This window comes from Aplidium turbinatum, chromosome 5, assembly GCF_918807975.1.
Source record: "Aplidium turbinatum chromosome 5, kaAplTurb1.1, whole genome shotgun sequence".
NCBI classification, from domain to species: Eukaryota; Metazoa; Chordata; class Ascidiacea; order Aplousobranchia; family Polyclinidae; genus Aplidium; species Aplidium turbinatum.
Genome location: NC_137476.1, coordinates 27808211 through 27823963, shown reverse-complemented (window position 1 = coordinate 27823963; position 15753 = coordinate 27808211). Strand labels below are relative to the sequence as shown.

Below are 15753 nucleotides of genomic sequence, written 5' to 3'. Positions count from 1 at the left end.
AAAGTTATGCTTTGACATAGCCACATTAAACTGTTATAATGTTTATCCATTTCATGAATGTAGTAAGAAACTAACAAGTCAAGAAAGGATTACGGAAAGTAACCTACCGAAGTCACATTTGAATAAAATAAATTCAGAGCACTGTGAGCAATTGTGAAATGAACTTTAAGTAAACTTGTAAGGCGTCTCAATCAGAAAAAGTATCTTTGGATACTTTAGTACAGGGGTGTGCAAACCGTGGCCCGCAAGCCAAATGTGGCCAACGGAAAGATCCGGAGTTTAAATAGTGTGTGGCCCGCTAGACGATTTTTATTTGTCTTAAATTTGCGATGTTTAATAAACGTTACGTTTTGTTTGACGACTCGACAAGTTTTACCAGTGTGAAATTGAACAAATCTTTACCTACATCCTTTGTAGTCACATCTTTTGATTGCAGTCACATTTTATCTGCATTAGCCATTCTATTTGCTCGCAGGCAACGTAAAACTTAAATTAATTTTAAGTCGTCCACACGCCAAAAAACAGACAAAAGTACACTGCTGTTTTGCGGTTGAATAGCCTACTCGCCTTCGCCTGCTGTGTACGAACAAGGAGTGAACATTCATCCGCTGATCATCTCGTTGCGGTTTTGCACACCCCTGTTTTAGTTGGGTACAATTTCCATGTACAGATAACTTGACAATGTGTTTAATGTTAATAGTAGAAATGCTTAAAGTGCTCTGAATTTATTTTATGCAAGGGTATCAAGTGCTTTTCGTTATCAGCTCTTCAAATGCGTTTGACGAAAAAGCAGAATATTGAAATTATAATTGCTTTTGATGTTGTTTTAGCCTATGCAGATTTTTTCCTACTGCATAAAGTTGCTTTCTTAACACTAACAATAAATCATGCAAAAATTTAAAATGATGACGAAAAATATTGTAGGCTATTTCCTTAAATCGATAATAATTATGTTACTTTGGTGAAATGCACAGCAAATCCGGTCTCGCATTGTTGCGTGCTGCTTGATGCTTGATTCGACTGTTTGTTACCCCCTACACAAAGAAAAAAATTAGAATATTTCAAAACGATTTAAGTTCAAAACTATTAAGATAGCTAAATTATTTGCTTTCAGTGCAATAGTATAACATTATAACATTGATTAAAGTATAGAATAGAACACAGTTACAGTGTTTTAGAGCGTTTGTCAAACGTATACATCAGTGAAACTAAACAATTTGTCAAAAAAAAATTACCTTCCAGAACACCCAGAGAAACGGAACTTTTCAACTTATCTCGAACCTTTTCAAGTTCTGAGAAACTTTTTACTGAAAAAACGTTTTTTGTGTTTCCAGCAATAGCGATCAATTCGCTTTTGTTAAAGGCACCCACTCCGACTGCCAGAATTGTTGTGTTCCTCTGTCGTGAAACTTCTATTTGCTCCCTAAAATTAATAACAGTTGTAAGCAGAGCCGCTGAGCGGAGAATTTGGGCCTGGTGCCAATGAGATCCTCAAATCGCAAATCAAGACACTGCTAAGAAAATTGCACTATATCCAAAGTATACGAAACAGTGTATTCGTTCCTGGGTGCCTTGTGAAGGTTCCTGGACCTTGAAATGATTGAGGCCCAAAAGTACTTCCTAGACCTCCTTGTCAACGCTATTGGGTGTAAGAGTGCTGATTTGGGCAGTTTTATGAAAGGATTATTAAGATTCAAAATAATGCCATGCTTCATCTCTACCAAAGTTCAAAACGATACAATTGAAATAAAGAAAATTAAAAAGATTTTGTTATATTAGCCACTACGCAAAACAATTTACACATCAATGTAAAATTAAAACTGCCAATTGAAAATTATGCAGTCGGCCACATATTTTCTACATTTTGTAACTATTTTCAATAACTTTGGTTATTTTTGTTTAGCCACTATTACCCAAATAATGGTACATACGCATTAGGGAGGGCCGTCACTGCACTTTTTTTGTCAAATCACTTAGCAACTCGGCTCAGATAGGAGGCTTAGGTCACAAACAAATAATCTGAAATTTTTTTTTAGATCGGGCCGCGGGAAAACGCCGCACAAAAAGTCAATATTACCCAAATAAAATAAAAAACATTTTTTCTTAAAAAAGAAAATTGTTAAATAATTAAAAAAATATAAAATACACAAAACGACAAAAACAGTCAAAAACAATCACAGAATGTAATCTTTCTTTGACTCAAAACGTGAACACTGTGAGCGAGCAGCAGTTCGCGTCAGAATAAGCTCATGTCTGCTGTCATGGCAGATGACTTCATCGCTTACTTCGGTGACGAGTTTGATTGCGCGCTCAACTGCTTGTGTGCAGCACGGAAAACTGTCAATCGATATAGGAACATCGGTCTCGACGAAAAGCTCTGTGAGCTGTTAGATGCTAAAATCGCGTAGATTGGCGGCTCAGTGAGTTTCCGCTCGCTCCACCGGAGCAACGAGTTTGTTGTCAAGTCTGTGTACCCAAAGTTTAGTTTAGGAATTTCGAAACGACGTATCCCACCCGTGTAGTCGTGTACTCGTCCCTTGCTTTCTGGATCCGATGAACTGCGAGCTTACGCATTGTCAGATAGCCTGTCATTGTCATTTTGTCATTGTAAGATTGTCTGATGGCCTATCAGATAGCGAGTCAGCTTAACCAACCGAAGGAAGGACTGAGCAGCAAAGTGAATCTTCTTGTTTCGCTTGGTAGTAAGCCACATCGGGGCGTAAACTTTAACGATGTAGCCTACGTCGTCATTTCTATCAGCGCCTCTGTTGGTTCTGGCTCCGAGATATAAAGTCGGCATATCCTTGAAGCGAGAGTAAGTCATCGTGCATGACCCTGTTTTCCTGGGTCACGGAATCGAATGCTTTATGGAGGCAGACTTCCTTCGATGATCAACACGATATCGAGCAGATAGGCCTACTTTTGATCGCTGCTAATTTCCATCACCTCATCGACTTCCGTCAGATTGGATTTTGTCTTCTCGAACTCGACGACTGCAAATTCTCCCATTTTGCACTTATCATTAGCGACGACACGGCTGATAAATCCTTTGAAGGTTTGCGGTCCTGATTTTTCCCGTCAGGAGTTCGTTGAGGTGAAACTGGCAAATCGATTATTGCACCGTACTCCCAATATGTTTCTCAATGGTAGTGATAGCCCTGTGTGCTTACCTGTATTGACAGCAGTTCCGTCGCAGCCAACGACCCGAATGCATTTCACGTCAGTTCCCTTGACTTCAAGAGCAGCCAACATCGTTTTGGCAATATTGTTCCTAGTTGAACGCCCTTGAATGGAAACGTGGTCGATATATTCAGATCCTGGGTATTTCAGCATCACGTAGTGGTCTTCGATTGATTTTTGACGATAGCCAGTTATGCCATTCAATGTAAGGGTTGTATCCTTTCTGTCGTCGAAGTAAAGGCCTTCAACTATTGTGCCGAGCGAACTGGAAGCGAAGTGATTCGTCTTTAAACGGAGCCGTTTTCGTGCACGAACAAGCTTGTTTTTGTTGACTATCATTGTCGGATTGAAATCATCTTTTGTGTCCAGTAATGTTGCGGTTGCGAGGGCAGCTGCTGCTCGACTCGGAATTCCATACCTTTCCGCCTCACGCGCAACTTTATGCAGATCGAAAGTACATCGCTCCTGCTCTTTTTTGAGTTCTTCTCTGCCGATCGAGCACTCTGAAAGGAATCGCTTTCTGGGAGTTTCTTCTGTATTGTCGTCATCCGAGTCGTGAGTACATTCTTCGCGTTCTTCTGCTCGTTTTCTCGCTTCTCTCTCGAAAGCAGTTGCTCCTTCCGCTTGTCCCTTTTCTTTTCAGATTTCACCACCTCCCAATCTAATGAAACCAATGCGTGCTCCGCATTGGTCCTTAACTAAATCAACCTCGCGTGAGTGCAGCAATTTGTCATCAACGACGTAGAAAAGAGTGTGGAGGCAAAAACTGGCCTTCAATGAAGTTTTCCATTCAGCCGTCTTTCTCGCCGTGAGGATTTTATTCTTCATCTTAACCATGGCCCATTCCTTCAGAATCTTCTTGATCACTCCCACACGAGTAATGATCGCCACTGTGGCGAAATCGTAGATACTTGTTCCAAATCGTAGATAGCTCCATTTCCTTCTTGTAATCTCCGGTGTCCTCCTTCTTCATGATTTTCTTCTTTTACTGGGGCGTAACTTCGGAAAACGTCACCACTGGTGGGGGTGATATCCCAGAAATGGGGTGATTTACTGATTAGTTGGACCGTGTTGTGCACAGGTCCGGATTTAGGGGGGAAGAGGGTGCAGTTGTCCCGGACCCTCCGACGTGCAAAAATGTGATTTTGTGTTATTATAATTATTTTCTCTCTGCCTTTGAAATCTCTGCAAGATGCCTTTTCTTTCAAGGTTAATTTTTAGTCACAAGGTGGCGACTGAGCTCGGCGTAAAGGCATTAGCAACGGTGTGGGTGACTTTCAAGTTACCTTGTAAAGTTTTACGCGCCCTCGGCGCAAAAAAACTTTTTTTTACGGGCTCCCCGATCTAAAAGTGCCCAGACCTCCAACAGTTAAACTCTCCCCTGGTTGTGCACCGTCTTCCTGGCGTTCAATCAAAAAATAGTTTTCGATTTCGTCATTTACTCGACGAACCTGCTAAGAAACTCGAGTTGCTAAGCGATCTGTTTCCGACGGCCCTCCATAATACGCATATTGGAGTTGAATATGGTGAGTTGCTAATCCATAAAAAAATGGAGAGGCACTAAAATTTCTAAGAAGCAAAAATAATATTATGTATGAAAAAGCAAATAGGTCTACTTTGGCATTTTGTGGCCAAATTATGCCACATGTTAAGACTCACATTTTGTATTTTACCAAATTTGTAATAGATTTCCGTAGAAGTTGAGCAAGCGATGTGTTAAGTATGGAATATTTCACTATTTTAGAAAAGCAAAAGACAAACTTAGTCTACTCTCTTAGACCAATATCCATGCTAAAAGACTCTTCGCCTAAAATATGCCGCCCAAAGGCGGGTCCGGAAAGTAGCCTTGAAAGGGAAGTGAAGGGCGATTTTACCAAAACATCATGATATTATGTAGATCTGCATTAAACTTATCTTGCAAATACACCACAATCAAAGCTACTTTTTATGTTTTAGGAGAGAAATCGTCCCAATTGCACCTCTGGATCTGCCGCTGATGCCACCAGTTAATGAAATGTACAGTAATGAGCAAGCAAAGTGACAGAAAAACAATTGTAAAAACGAAAAAAATTTGCATGTATTTTTTCAGTCTTGGGGATGATCATGTGACCAAGTACTTCCTCCCCTAGATACTCTACTGAACATGCTGGCACTGAGTTGTTTCAGCACGCACAGACAAACGTTTTACATCAAATACATTTCTTCATGTGATAAAGATAATTAACTTAAGATGGCCTCATTCGTCTTATGACAAATGAACACTAAAAATTAAATAAATATAGAAAAATCTAAAAACATGTTTACACGAGTTCTTTGTGGTTGTCCTTTGATGTTTCCCCGTCAGTTAACAAAATAATTATCTTTTTTGCGTCTTGTCTTGAAGCGGCCAGTCTTTCGTTTGCCATTTTCAAAGCAAAACCTAAAAAAAATATTTTGGTAGACCATTTTCCATAATTTTCTCCCTATGAAAACCACTTGTTTCATTCATGAATCGTTACTTTCTTATTATTATTTTTTTTAAATTTAATTTCTTAGACAAGAAAATATTAAAACACTTTATTATACCACAATTTAGGTTTTGGTGTCATCATTAACAGTGCAATGTCGTGAGGACAACGCAATGCGGTTTTGCAATTACCACAGTTTTCAGTCCAGAGTCAACTGCATAGCACCATACCGTCAGTTGCATAACCGAGTAGTGAGAGTCCGGGGACGGCACTCGAAAGAACCCCGGTTCGACACCGCTCAAGAGCATGCGGTTGTGTCATGGCAAGACACTTAACGCATGTCTGAAGGTGGACAAAAAGCTTGTCTTGCTTGCCTCCGTCCACTTATGTAATCTAAAGCTTCAACCACCGGGCGTAAGCCTGGATACAACAACCACTTTAGCGAAGATATGCACAAAAGTACCGTATTATATTATATATTATATATTATATATTATATATTATATATTATATATTATATATTATATATTATATATCATATATTATATATTATATATTATATATTATATATTATATATTATATATTATATATTATATATTATATATTATATATATTATTATTATATTATCCAATTCACTGCAGTTTTAATCCCATCATGTAACAAATGTGAATTGATTTGAGCGAATTTTACGAAAGCAGTATTGAAAATTCGATGAATTTATTTAATTTAAATCAAGAGAATAGAAGCAATTTTTGTTTAAATCAATAAAGCTTAGCCAGTTTGACGTTCTTTAAACATAAAAGTTTTAAAGGTGTAGGCCTAATGCTGTAAGTAGAAGATAAACCATGCTTCATGTTGGCTAATGCAAAATAAAGTATAAAAAGTGTCGCGTTTTAAAATCACTTATTAAATCTAAAACGTAATTTTAACTTTTAAAAATTACCTGTTGAATAAAATGAATAAAACTTTTAAACAATGGCTTTTAAACCTGTTTTTGAAAGACGCTTCAAGGTTGAATTTTACAATAAAATTAGCATATAGTCGTTTACTGGAGAATGTAAGCTACTTGCACTGCAGAAACGCATTGTTGTACTTGCCTGTGAAAGTTTTTCCAGCTTCGTAAGAAATTGTTTTAAGAGTATTTACAATGTCTTCTTTTTTATGAGAACCAGACTTCAAGTGACCGTTAAATCCCAGCGGTATTGCCTCATGTGTTCTATCTGGAAATACGTATTCGATATAGTGACTTATCTATAAATTCTACATGGTTAACTATTATGGCTACTTTGATATAACTTACTCTTTAAGGGTTTCATGTATATGTTGAATGTACTTTGATATAGCCATCATCATCATGTATACCACCTCTAAGCCAAAGATTAGCTGTCAATTTTTTTCACAAATGTTTATATGTTTAAACTTTATGCTTAAAATTCTATCAATAACATTGGTCAAAGCATTTTTTTATGTTGGATATTATGGACGTTCTAAAGTTTAAAAGACAGCTACATGTACGCGGTTATCATCACTATTTGCAAACTATTAAAACACGATTATCTCAAAATGTAAAGCTAATTCGAAATAAAACCGCCCCAAAACACTGTAAAGCCGTTGAAACATCTCTGACATACGAAAAAAAAAGTTGTTTGGTTATGTAATCTTTACATTTACAATCATTCAACCATGCTTTTGGTTTACCTCTTGAACTGTAAACAATAATCCCAATATCTTGCTCTGTTTCTCCAATATTAAATCCCCGAACTATGTTCTTTAGCCAGCTCTTTATCTTTTGGAAGTTGCAATGATTGACACTCCCTGACTGATCTACCAGCAACACTATGTCAATTTTTCCACGAATGCATTCTGTGAACATTATATTACATTAGTTGTAGAAAAATGAAAATGCCAAAAGAACATTTTGAACTTAGCAACGTTGTGGAGATAGTGCTTTCAGCTAAACACAGTTTAGGTGAAAGTTTTACTACGCAATAAGCTACCCTTGACAGGGCGGATTTATCAGTAGGCAGAGTAGGCAGTTGCATAGGGCGGCAAATTATTGGGGGCGGCAAAATATACGGATATATTACATTGATAATACTGTATGTGAGTATAATAATTCACAACAAACATATCCAGACAAAAGGTTATAAGCAAATTGTTCGTAAACAGTTGTTCGTAAAACAAATCTTAGTAAACAGTTGTTCGTAAAATAATTGTTCGTAAACAGTTGTTGGTGAAATGAAATCCGTAAAACAATTCTTCGTAAAGCATATCTTCGTATACATCGAATCTCAATTGCATGCACGAAGAAATGCTTTGGGAAGAACTGTTTTACGAAGAATTGTTTTACGAAGAACTGTTTACGAAGAAAACGTCGGACACCATATAGCAATTAATAAATATGTTATCACATCACACACATTTATAAACAGTGCAGCAAGTTATGTATGGAAAGTCATTGCCCCTAGAATACTTCACGCTTCATTGGTTTTCAACAATATGTGCTGCTTAGCGCTTCTTTTAGTTATCTGTCTCGCTTAGTATGGAGGGCTAGGCTTTGTCAGTGCAATTTTTATTGATCTTTGTTCGGTTTGTTTCACTGTTAGTAAATTTAAAGGAGCCTAGAAAACATGTTTTAGTCAACGTTAGGTTGATGGAAAAGTTGCAGGCTATTTTGTGTACTTATTGCCTTGATGCTTAAAGTATGTAAATCAATTGCAGTGCAGAGCGATGATTCTCTATTTTGAGGCTGATCAAGAATGCACGGCGGTCTACGTTGAAGCATGATCACATGAATGATCTCACATTTTTGAGTTTTAACTTATCTTTACTTATTTCTACAGACTTTGAAGAAATTATTGATTTGTTTGCAAGAGAAAAAGCCCGCCGGAAGCGATTTTATACAATTAGTTCATTATACAATGACATTCATTGATGTATTCAAATAAACAGTGCAAATAAATTTTTTGTAAAGAATTGAAAATATAGCTCGTAGAGCACCATCGAAAAAATTTTTTTAGGGGGCACCACTTTTCTTATCTGCCTGGGGCAGCACTTAGACTAAATCCGGCCCTGACCCTTGAGCAAGCTCCAAGCGACGAAGCCACGTTTTACCTATTAGTTATTTTGTAGTAAATTTTGCTAAAACTTTAGCGCCAGGCTTCTGAGTGAATTTCCTGCTTCAATTGTGTTTAGCAACGCGGCGATATTTTCTGCCTACGACCTTTTCCTATGGTTAAGTTTTAAATGACAGATGGACGTAGTTGTTTGTCACAATACCTCTGAGAACAGGATTGTGCTTGCGTAGTGCTTGAATTCCTTTGTCGTTGACATCCATTTCATAGCAGACTCCATTTGCTTCACGAGCATATCCACAATTTTGTTGCCAAAGAGGAGCACAGCTCTAAATGTAACAGTGATGTTTTATTTTGCACTATTGCGACATACCAACTGTGCAGTTGACTACACTGCGACTACAGGTGCAACACAACAGACAACAAGGAGCTGTAAACTAAGCGAAGAGTGATCGAGTTAATTACTCAATGTTGATTTGACATGCTGTTAGGTGTCGTTGAAACACGGCCGCGCATGCTCTGGAGTGGGAGTGGAGACGAACCAAGGAACTTTCGAGCGAAGCGCAAACCGTTCTATACTCGGTCACCCCAGCTGCGATGCCAGCGTAGTTTGCAGTAGTTTCACCACTGCGGTAGTAGTTTAAACTAAATTATTTAAAGCCATTTGGTGGAAAAACGTAAGCAAAATCTATTTTCACTGTCGAAACCATGGTAACGTTCACTTACAGCCATTATTAAAGTTTGGTCTTTTCTAACTTTTGTTTCCAAATTCATTCCGATTGACTGTTCATCTGCTACTTCATTGACATCGGTGTCTTCTTCTGTATGTACAATATATGAATGTAGGCATGGCTACCTGGAGATGCGGCCGGATTTGTCACATTTTGTAGATTTTTATTACCGCTATTTCTGTTGCCTGACTGAAATTTTCTAACATTTTTATTTTGCGTTTTGCAAACTCCTAATGATATAAAAGAATTTTGTTGCCAAGAGCAGTAGAAGCAGAGAAAGAGTAAGTTAAAAAAACGCCCAATTACACTATTATTGAGTAGCTAACAGTCTGACTAGTAATACATCTGCATCTGATAATAAAAGTACAGCAATCCAACGGTGAGCATAAGCTCTGTTGATTATTATGTAGAATGCAAATAAAGTTTAACATTTAAACATAATTACCTTCGCAGTGACTATTTGAAACACTAATGTCAGTCAAGGCTATTTGAGCTACATCATGGCATCTGGGATATTCATGCTTATAACGATATACTGTGGCTTTGAAATATATCTGGAATGAAAGTAAGCAAAACAAAGTTGTACTTAGATGCATTAAAGAATAACAGCAATAATTAAAAGATAAATATTTTAAATATGGCTAAATTAAACGAATTTTGGGTAGAAAGAAATATGTTCTTTTATGAGAGATTGTTTGCTTAAAAAGATTTTTTCTTAACACCTCATCATATATCTTCGTGTTGTCGTATCCAATCTCATTTAACGATGATTCTCTAGGCAAGCTTCCTTACCGAGATAGACCTGGGTGAGTCTTAACCGTCTTCTTTCAAGGTTTGGGTTTTTCTGCTCAACCATATGCCAATGGGGAATGGCATCTTTCTCTTTTTGTAAATGTGGTGCTGAGGAACAGACGGAGACAACACCATCAATGATTATACCATCTTCAAGGTACCTACCGCAGTGGAATGTCTGCTTGCCTTGGATAATGAAACCGAAGACTTGCTCCTCGCCAGTAATCTTTCAGTTAAGTGCGGGAAACGTAGTTAACTTGGTGCAGTAAATTGATGAATCTTCAGCCCCAGAAGCTCAGACGAAAAAGAAGTTTCTTGTCTTTTGATTTCCAAAACGTTCTTCAAACTCTTCAACCACTCAGCTGTACAGGCGACCATTTTGCAATGGAAGAACAGAACAATCCCAGGAAAAGCAGAAAGACAACACCGTTACGCCATTGCTAGATATCTAGCATACGTTTAAACAAAGGTATCATAATGAAAATAATAATTTCTTTATTTGGTTTGCAGAAAAACATTATTTTTAAGCATATTTAAAGAAATGGATGAACTATAACTCTACAGTATACCTTATAAAAGCCATCCTGTTGTCCTTTTATGTTAATTTCTGTGTAATTCCAGAACACAGACAAACCTTCCGATTTCTCATTGATGTTCCAAATATGAATTTTTTTGTTTGTAACATTTTCATCTTGTCCTTCGTATTCAATAGAAACTTTCAGTGACCGTTTTGCATTTTGAGCTACCGAGTAAGCATGGTAGCAAAATCGAAGGCATTGGATTAAGCCTTTTTTCGTTTTTATTCTTGGACTACGAAGTATTTTTCTTGATTTCTTGTTCCGGGTTCTCTTCATCGAACCAAAGTTAGCATTGAGGTAGAAGTCTAAAAATTTACAATATTGTTGATAATCACATTATAAAAATCATCGGTTGTTTAACAAAATATTAAATAGAAAAAATTCTTAGTTGAGGCAAACTGATTTTTTTAAATACAGTACAATATCAAACAAAGTAATTTTTCACAAGCAGTAACTGTCGTTGAAAAAGTGTTTAATGGTTTTGTGATTTGCAACACGTAGTGATAAATATTTTATATGCAGTAACAATTTCATGGAAAGTAACAATGGAATGGAAATTCCAGTATGAAATGTAAGAATGTGGAGTGAAGTAGAAGATTTTGCATGCAAAGTGGAAAGCAACTTTTCATTTTCACATGTCTTCAAAACTACCTCGTGATCTTTATCTTGTCTGTAGCCTGCATGGCTGCGCAGACAAAACTTTTCGATCACTTTTTGTGTATAAAATTAATTTGTGCTATTAAAATTTATTTCTCTATCTAGTCCGTGCAACATGAAAATTTCAACAAGAAACTTAAAAAAAATCATCTCTTAGAATACCGTACCTACTCCTCTTCAATTTTCTTACATTTGTGACAATGCTTCTGCTTCGCAGTAATGCGCGAGATTTTAAATCGCTGATTATTTCATTCCGCAGATTAATTGAAGAGCTAAGAACGAAAAGTACTCAAGTTACATTTGAAAAAATAAATTCAGAGCTCTGTAAGCAATTGTACTATGGACCTCATATATCCTGACAAGATTTAGGCCTAACGTTTTAACGTTCGCGTTTTGTCGCTTCTACCCTTTTCTCGACCTTTGCTATGTTGACGTGTATTGTTTTGATATGATGGTCAGAAATAAAAACAACTGAACTGAACTGAAGATATCTGCACAAAAAAGTGCTGTTGGAGACTTAGGTACCAATTTTAGGAACAGATGTCGTAGCAAAGTGTTCAGTGTTCATGGTAGAGATTTTTGAAGTGCTCTGAATTTGTTTTTATTGAAATGTGACTTGAGTACTTTTCGTTCTCACCTTTTCAATTATATAATTAATAGAAAATATAATGTATTTTAAGATCTTTGTAGAAAGCGTTTCAGATGAAACAGAATAACTTCGTTCTTTTAAAAGCAGCATTTTCTCTGTCATGTTGCTTTCCAAAAATCTAAACGGCAAAGCTGATAACAATTTTGTTATCAAAGACCTTTCAACATTGAATATACTGTAGTTGAAATAAATACGTATTCCTGTTTGATGAAAAAAGTGAAAAACACTTGAAATACACGCCACTGCAAACTACAAAGGGTTAAAGCAATCAACTTATTTTAAATGTTATGTTGAATGTTAACAAGCAAATTAATCCTACCCTTTTGGGTATAGGCGGGTGGCCCAGTGATTCTAAAGTTAGGCTCTCGTGCTGGGTCGTTAAAGCAAGTCCCTTTATTTTTCTGTCGATTCATCATTCCCGACCTGAAATAAAACCATCAGTTATTAATTGAATTAAGAATTCAGTAGGCTACTGGTAATTACATGCTGTCGGCTACATGCAGATGTAGGCAAACGCAAACGCAAACTATTGGACAATTCTTATTCTTGTAGCCTACACAACATTGCAGACAGTCGAAACAATGGTTTTTTCATCAAAACGACATTCTTTACAAGAAAAGTTAATTGAAAACAAGACATAACACAGCCTTAACCTACTTCTATACAAGTACGCCTACATCAACAAATATGAATCATTTATTCATAAAGAATCTTATTTAAGTTAGCATTTTGTAGAATTAATAGTTGTTGTACAGGCTACTAGTACTACAATCATGTAAAGATGGAACAATATCTGTAACTTGCTTGTAGTGCAGTGTATAAGCATGGTATTAGCCTTATTTTGGTACCAGCAGCTCATTTTTTATCTTTGCGTTCTGTCACAAACAATTTCTTGGCTATATTTACGTCAGGCTTGAACAAAAAAAGTTACGTTAAAAACAGTTGCGCTGATAAAAAAAGTAAACGACAACTAGTGCATAAAAGTCATAATAAATAATAAACAATAAAGACATCAAGCTCAATGAGAGGTTTCACTCCTCCCTTTTGGGTGCGCTACTGCATAGACACCAACCAAGTTTGTAATGAGTCGACTCTTGTTGTGTGATGTACATGAACATTTTAACCAAAAACAAAACTAACTAAGCAACAACACAATATTTTAAATTATAAAAACAAAAATTAAAACAGCAAACGTTTTCGTCTATGCATATAGGAGCCGTTATCAAGCTTATAATAGAAAGATATTTATTATTGATAAATAATAAGTAAGCTTACCCCTAAATGAAATATATATTGTAATATTAAATGTTGTGTTGTCGCTCAGTTATATCTGTTTTAATTTTTTAAAAAAAGAAACCTCTCTACCCAAATTGTAGCACACGAATTTGTACGTTTCCTTTTTGCTAGTAATGACTATGATGCATCAACAATATCAATGTTTAGAGAAGGAATTATCTTACTGGCGTCAGCACAAGGCTAACTACTCACTTTAGAACAGCGAGCGCGTGTTTTGCTAACCATTACGGTGTGGCCTTCACGCTAGCCATTAGGCTAATACTTTTTAAAACCATATGTTTGTCGATAGTCGAAAACACGTGACTATAGGGCTGTCAATTCTTGCTTCACTCGACTCGAGAAATAACAATATAAATAGACTATACTGCAGTAATTAAGTTGGTAGTAAAGCCTTGTTTTCACATTGCCACGTTCTTTGAGTGTCGTTTTTCGCTCTACACTGCACAACTTAAAGAGAAATAATTATTAAACTCTTTGCCATTGACTTAGTCCTAATTACCTGTCAGTAATTTTCCAGCTGGTCTTGAGTGTGGGCAAGGGGGTATAGTCACAAAAACCATCTTTTTCGAAGTTGCAAGGTTCAAGGGCAAAAGGTGGCAAATCATTCTGCAGCTTTCTTTCTAAATGAAATTAATAAGTACAAGTTATAATAAATTTCGAAACGTCTACTTTTTTTCAGTGGTAGGCCTAATGCTAAGGGTAGCAAGAAATCTAAAATCACATGTAGGTTAATGTAAATTCCAGTTAACACAAGTAGGCTAAGCTCTAAAACGTTTTGTAACTCTACTTTTTATAACGATATCATTGCTTTGGTAAAATTGAAAATTAGCTTACTTATTGTTGTGTTTTTTTTTTATTTTATTGTGGGCTAGAGTGGTAGGCCTACAATATCTTTGATTTGGTTTGTGATTTGGATAATTTAATTAGATACATTTACTTGTCTTGCAGACATGCTCTTGAAAGATTTTTTGAGGCCAAAGGGATGAACATGAAAATCAAACAGAATTGAGCATTTTTGCGAAAACAAAATCGAATTCAAATTGAAAGGAATCAACCAAAGAAACCGACACGTATAGCTCAGCTGGTTATCGCGTGACTTCGTGAACGAAGATGCTTCAAGATCAAGCGGAGCTGGTTCAACTTTCCGAGTGTGCACTTGAGCAACGCATTCCAAAAACTGCTCTCCTTTCAGCGGTACCTAATCGATGGAATAATTTTCCGACAATAGCACTTCGGAAACAATCGGAAACTTCACTCTGTCAACCTCGATAACCGGACCTGCGTCAGTGGTTCGAAGCCTTTACGAGTATGCAAAACTGCCAGAATTAAGCTCTGAAAGAAGCTTTCCCTGTCCGAGGATAAAGATCAAACCAATCAATCACGTCATCAAGTATTTCATACTTGAACTTTAAGCAAATCGAGCAGAGAAAGACCAACTTCTATTACGATTTTAATCGTTTACTGATGGAAATTTAAGAAGTACCGAAAGATGTGCTTGAAAGCTTTATTTACAATCCCATCGCATGACACCATTCTGATTCCAAGAATTGCTTACTTTAAACAATATGTTGAAGGAAATGAAATCGTCCGTGTGAACAGTAGTGCTGACAAGTGGTCCATGTTTTACTTTTGGACTCTGACGCGGGATCATTTTTGGGGACCCGGAATTTTTTTAGGGAACCAAAGGTCGAAGAAAAGACAGCGCACTCTTAAAGTTTTTTTTATTTTTAATAGGGATATTTGTTTGGGGCCGAGCTGGACATCTCATCCATAGCTGGTCCCTGGTTGTATTCTCAACGACCCGCGTATGAATGTCGCGTTAATGCAAATCGTGCTATCAAATGTCGTAGAATTGGCATAGAGTCTATAAACCCTAGGATATTTGATAGGGTACTTAAGTATTAGTAAAACTGAATGCTGTTTTATTTTTGGAAGTTCGTTTTAGTTTTTAGAAAAGCGATTTCAAATTTTGGACGAAGTATTACGCGGTTATGACAATAAAAATGCACAATTTTTTTTGGGTAAATCAAAGAGATAAACCAAGTTTGATTCACTTGCTCATAACATTCATAAGACCTTTTTTGTTGAAAAATTATTAGTCAGAAATAGTTTTGCTTATAACCGTTGGCCTAGCTAGGTTAATTTTGCTGATACTCACGGGTTTCGCCTTTTTGTCCCGCTTTGAGGTCTACTATCGAACACTCAAAATCTCCACTTGAGTTAGTTTGAAGACGGGACTTTACACAGCGAAAAATCGCTCCTTGCTTCGTTGGAGACTTTGTGTTTGAAGTTGAAGTGTAAGTCGAATGCTTTGGTGAACCCACCCATAAGCTGAAACAGAGATATT

General features: G+C 36.7%; 1 protein-coding gene across 1 annotated transcript in view; it reads right to left on the bottom strand.

Annotated features, from left to right (window-relative positions):
- Positions 1–15753, bottom strand: part of LOC145771087 (integrin alpha-11-like) — a 65030-nt gene that overhangs the window by 45088 nt on the left and 4189 nt on the right. Inside the window, exons 2-13 of the mRNA XM_082582829.1 lie at positions 15565–15737; positions 13906–14026; positions 12430–12533; positions 10796–11109; positions 9880–9988; positions 9430–9524; positions 8909–9032; positions 7328–7492; positions 6727–6849; positions 5485–5599; positions 1236–1423; positions 958–1034 (exon numbers count right to left, since the gene is read on the bottom strand). Of these exons, the coding sequence (XP_082438955.1) occupies positions 958–1034; positions 1236–1423; positions 5485–5599; positions 6727–6849; positions 7328–7492; positions 8909–9032; positions 9430–9524; positions 9880–9988; positions 10796–11109; positions 12430–12533; positions 13906–14026; positions 15565–15737 (1708 nt within the window). The remainder of the gene's footprint in view (positions 1–957; positions 1035–1235; positions 1424–5484; positions 5600–6726; positions 6850–7327; positions 7493–8908; positions 9033–9429; positions 9525–9879; positions 9989–10795; positions 11110–12429; positions 12534–13905; positions 14027–15564; positions 15738–15753) is intronic.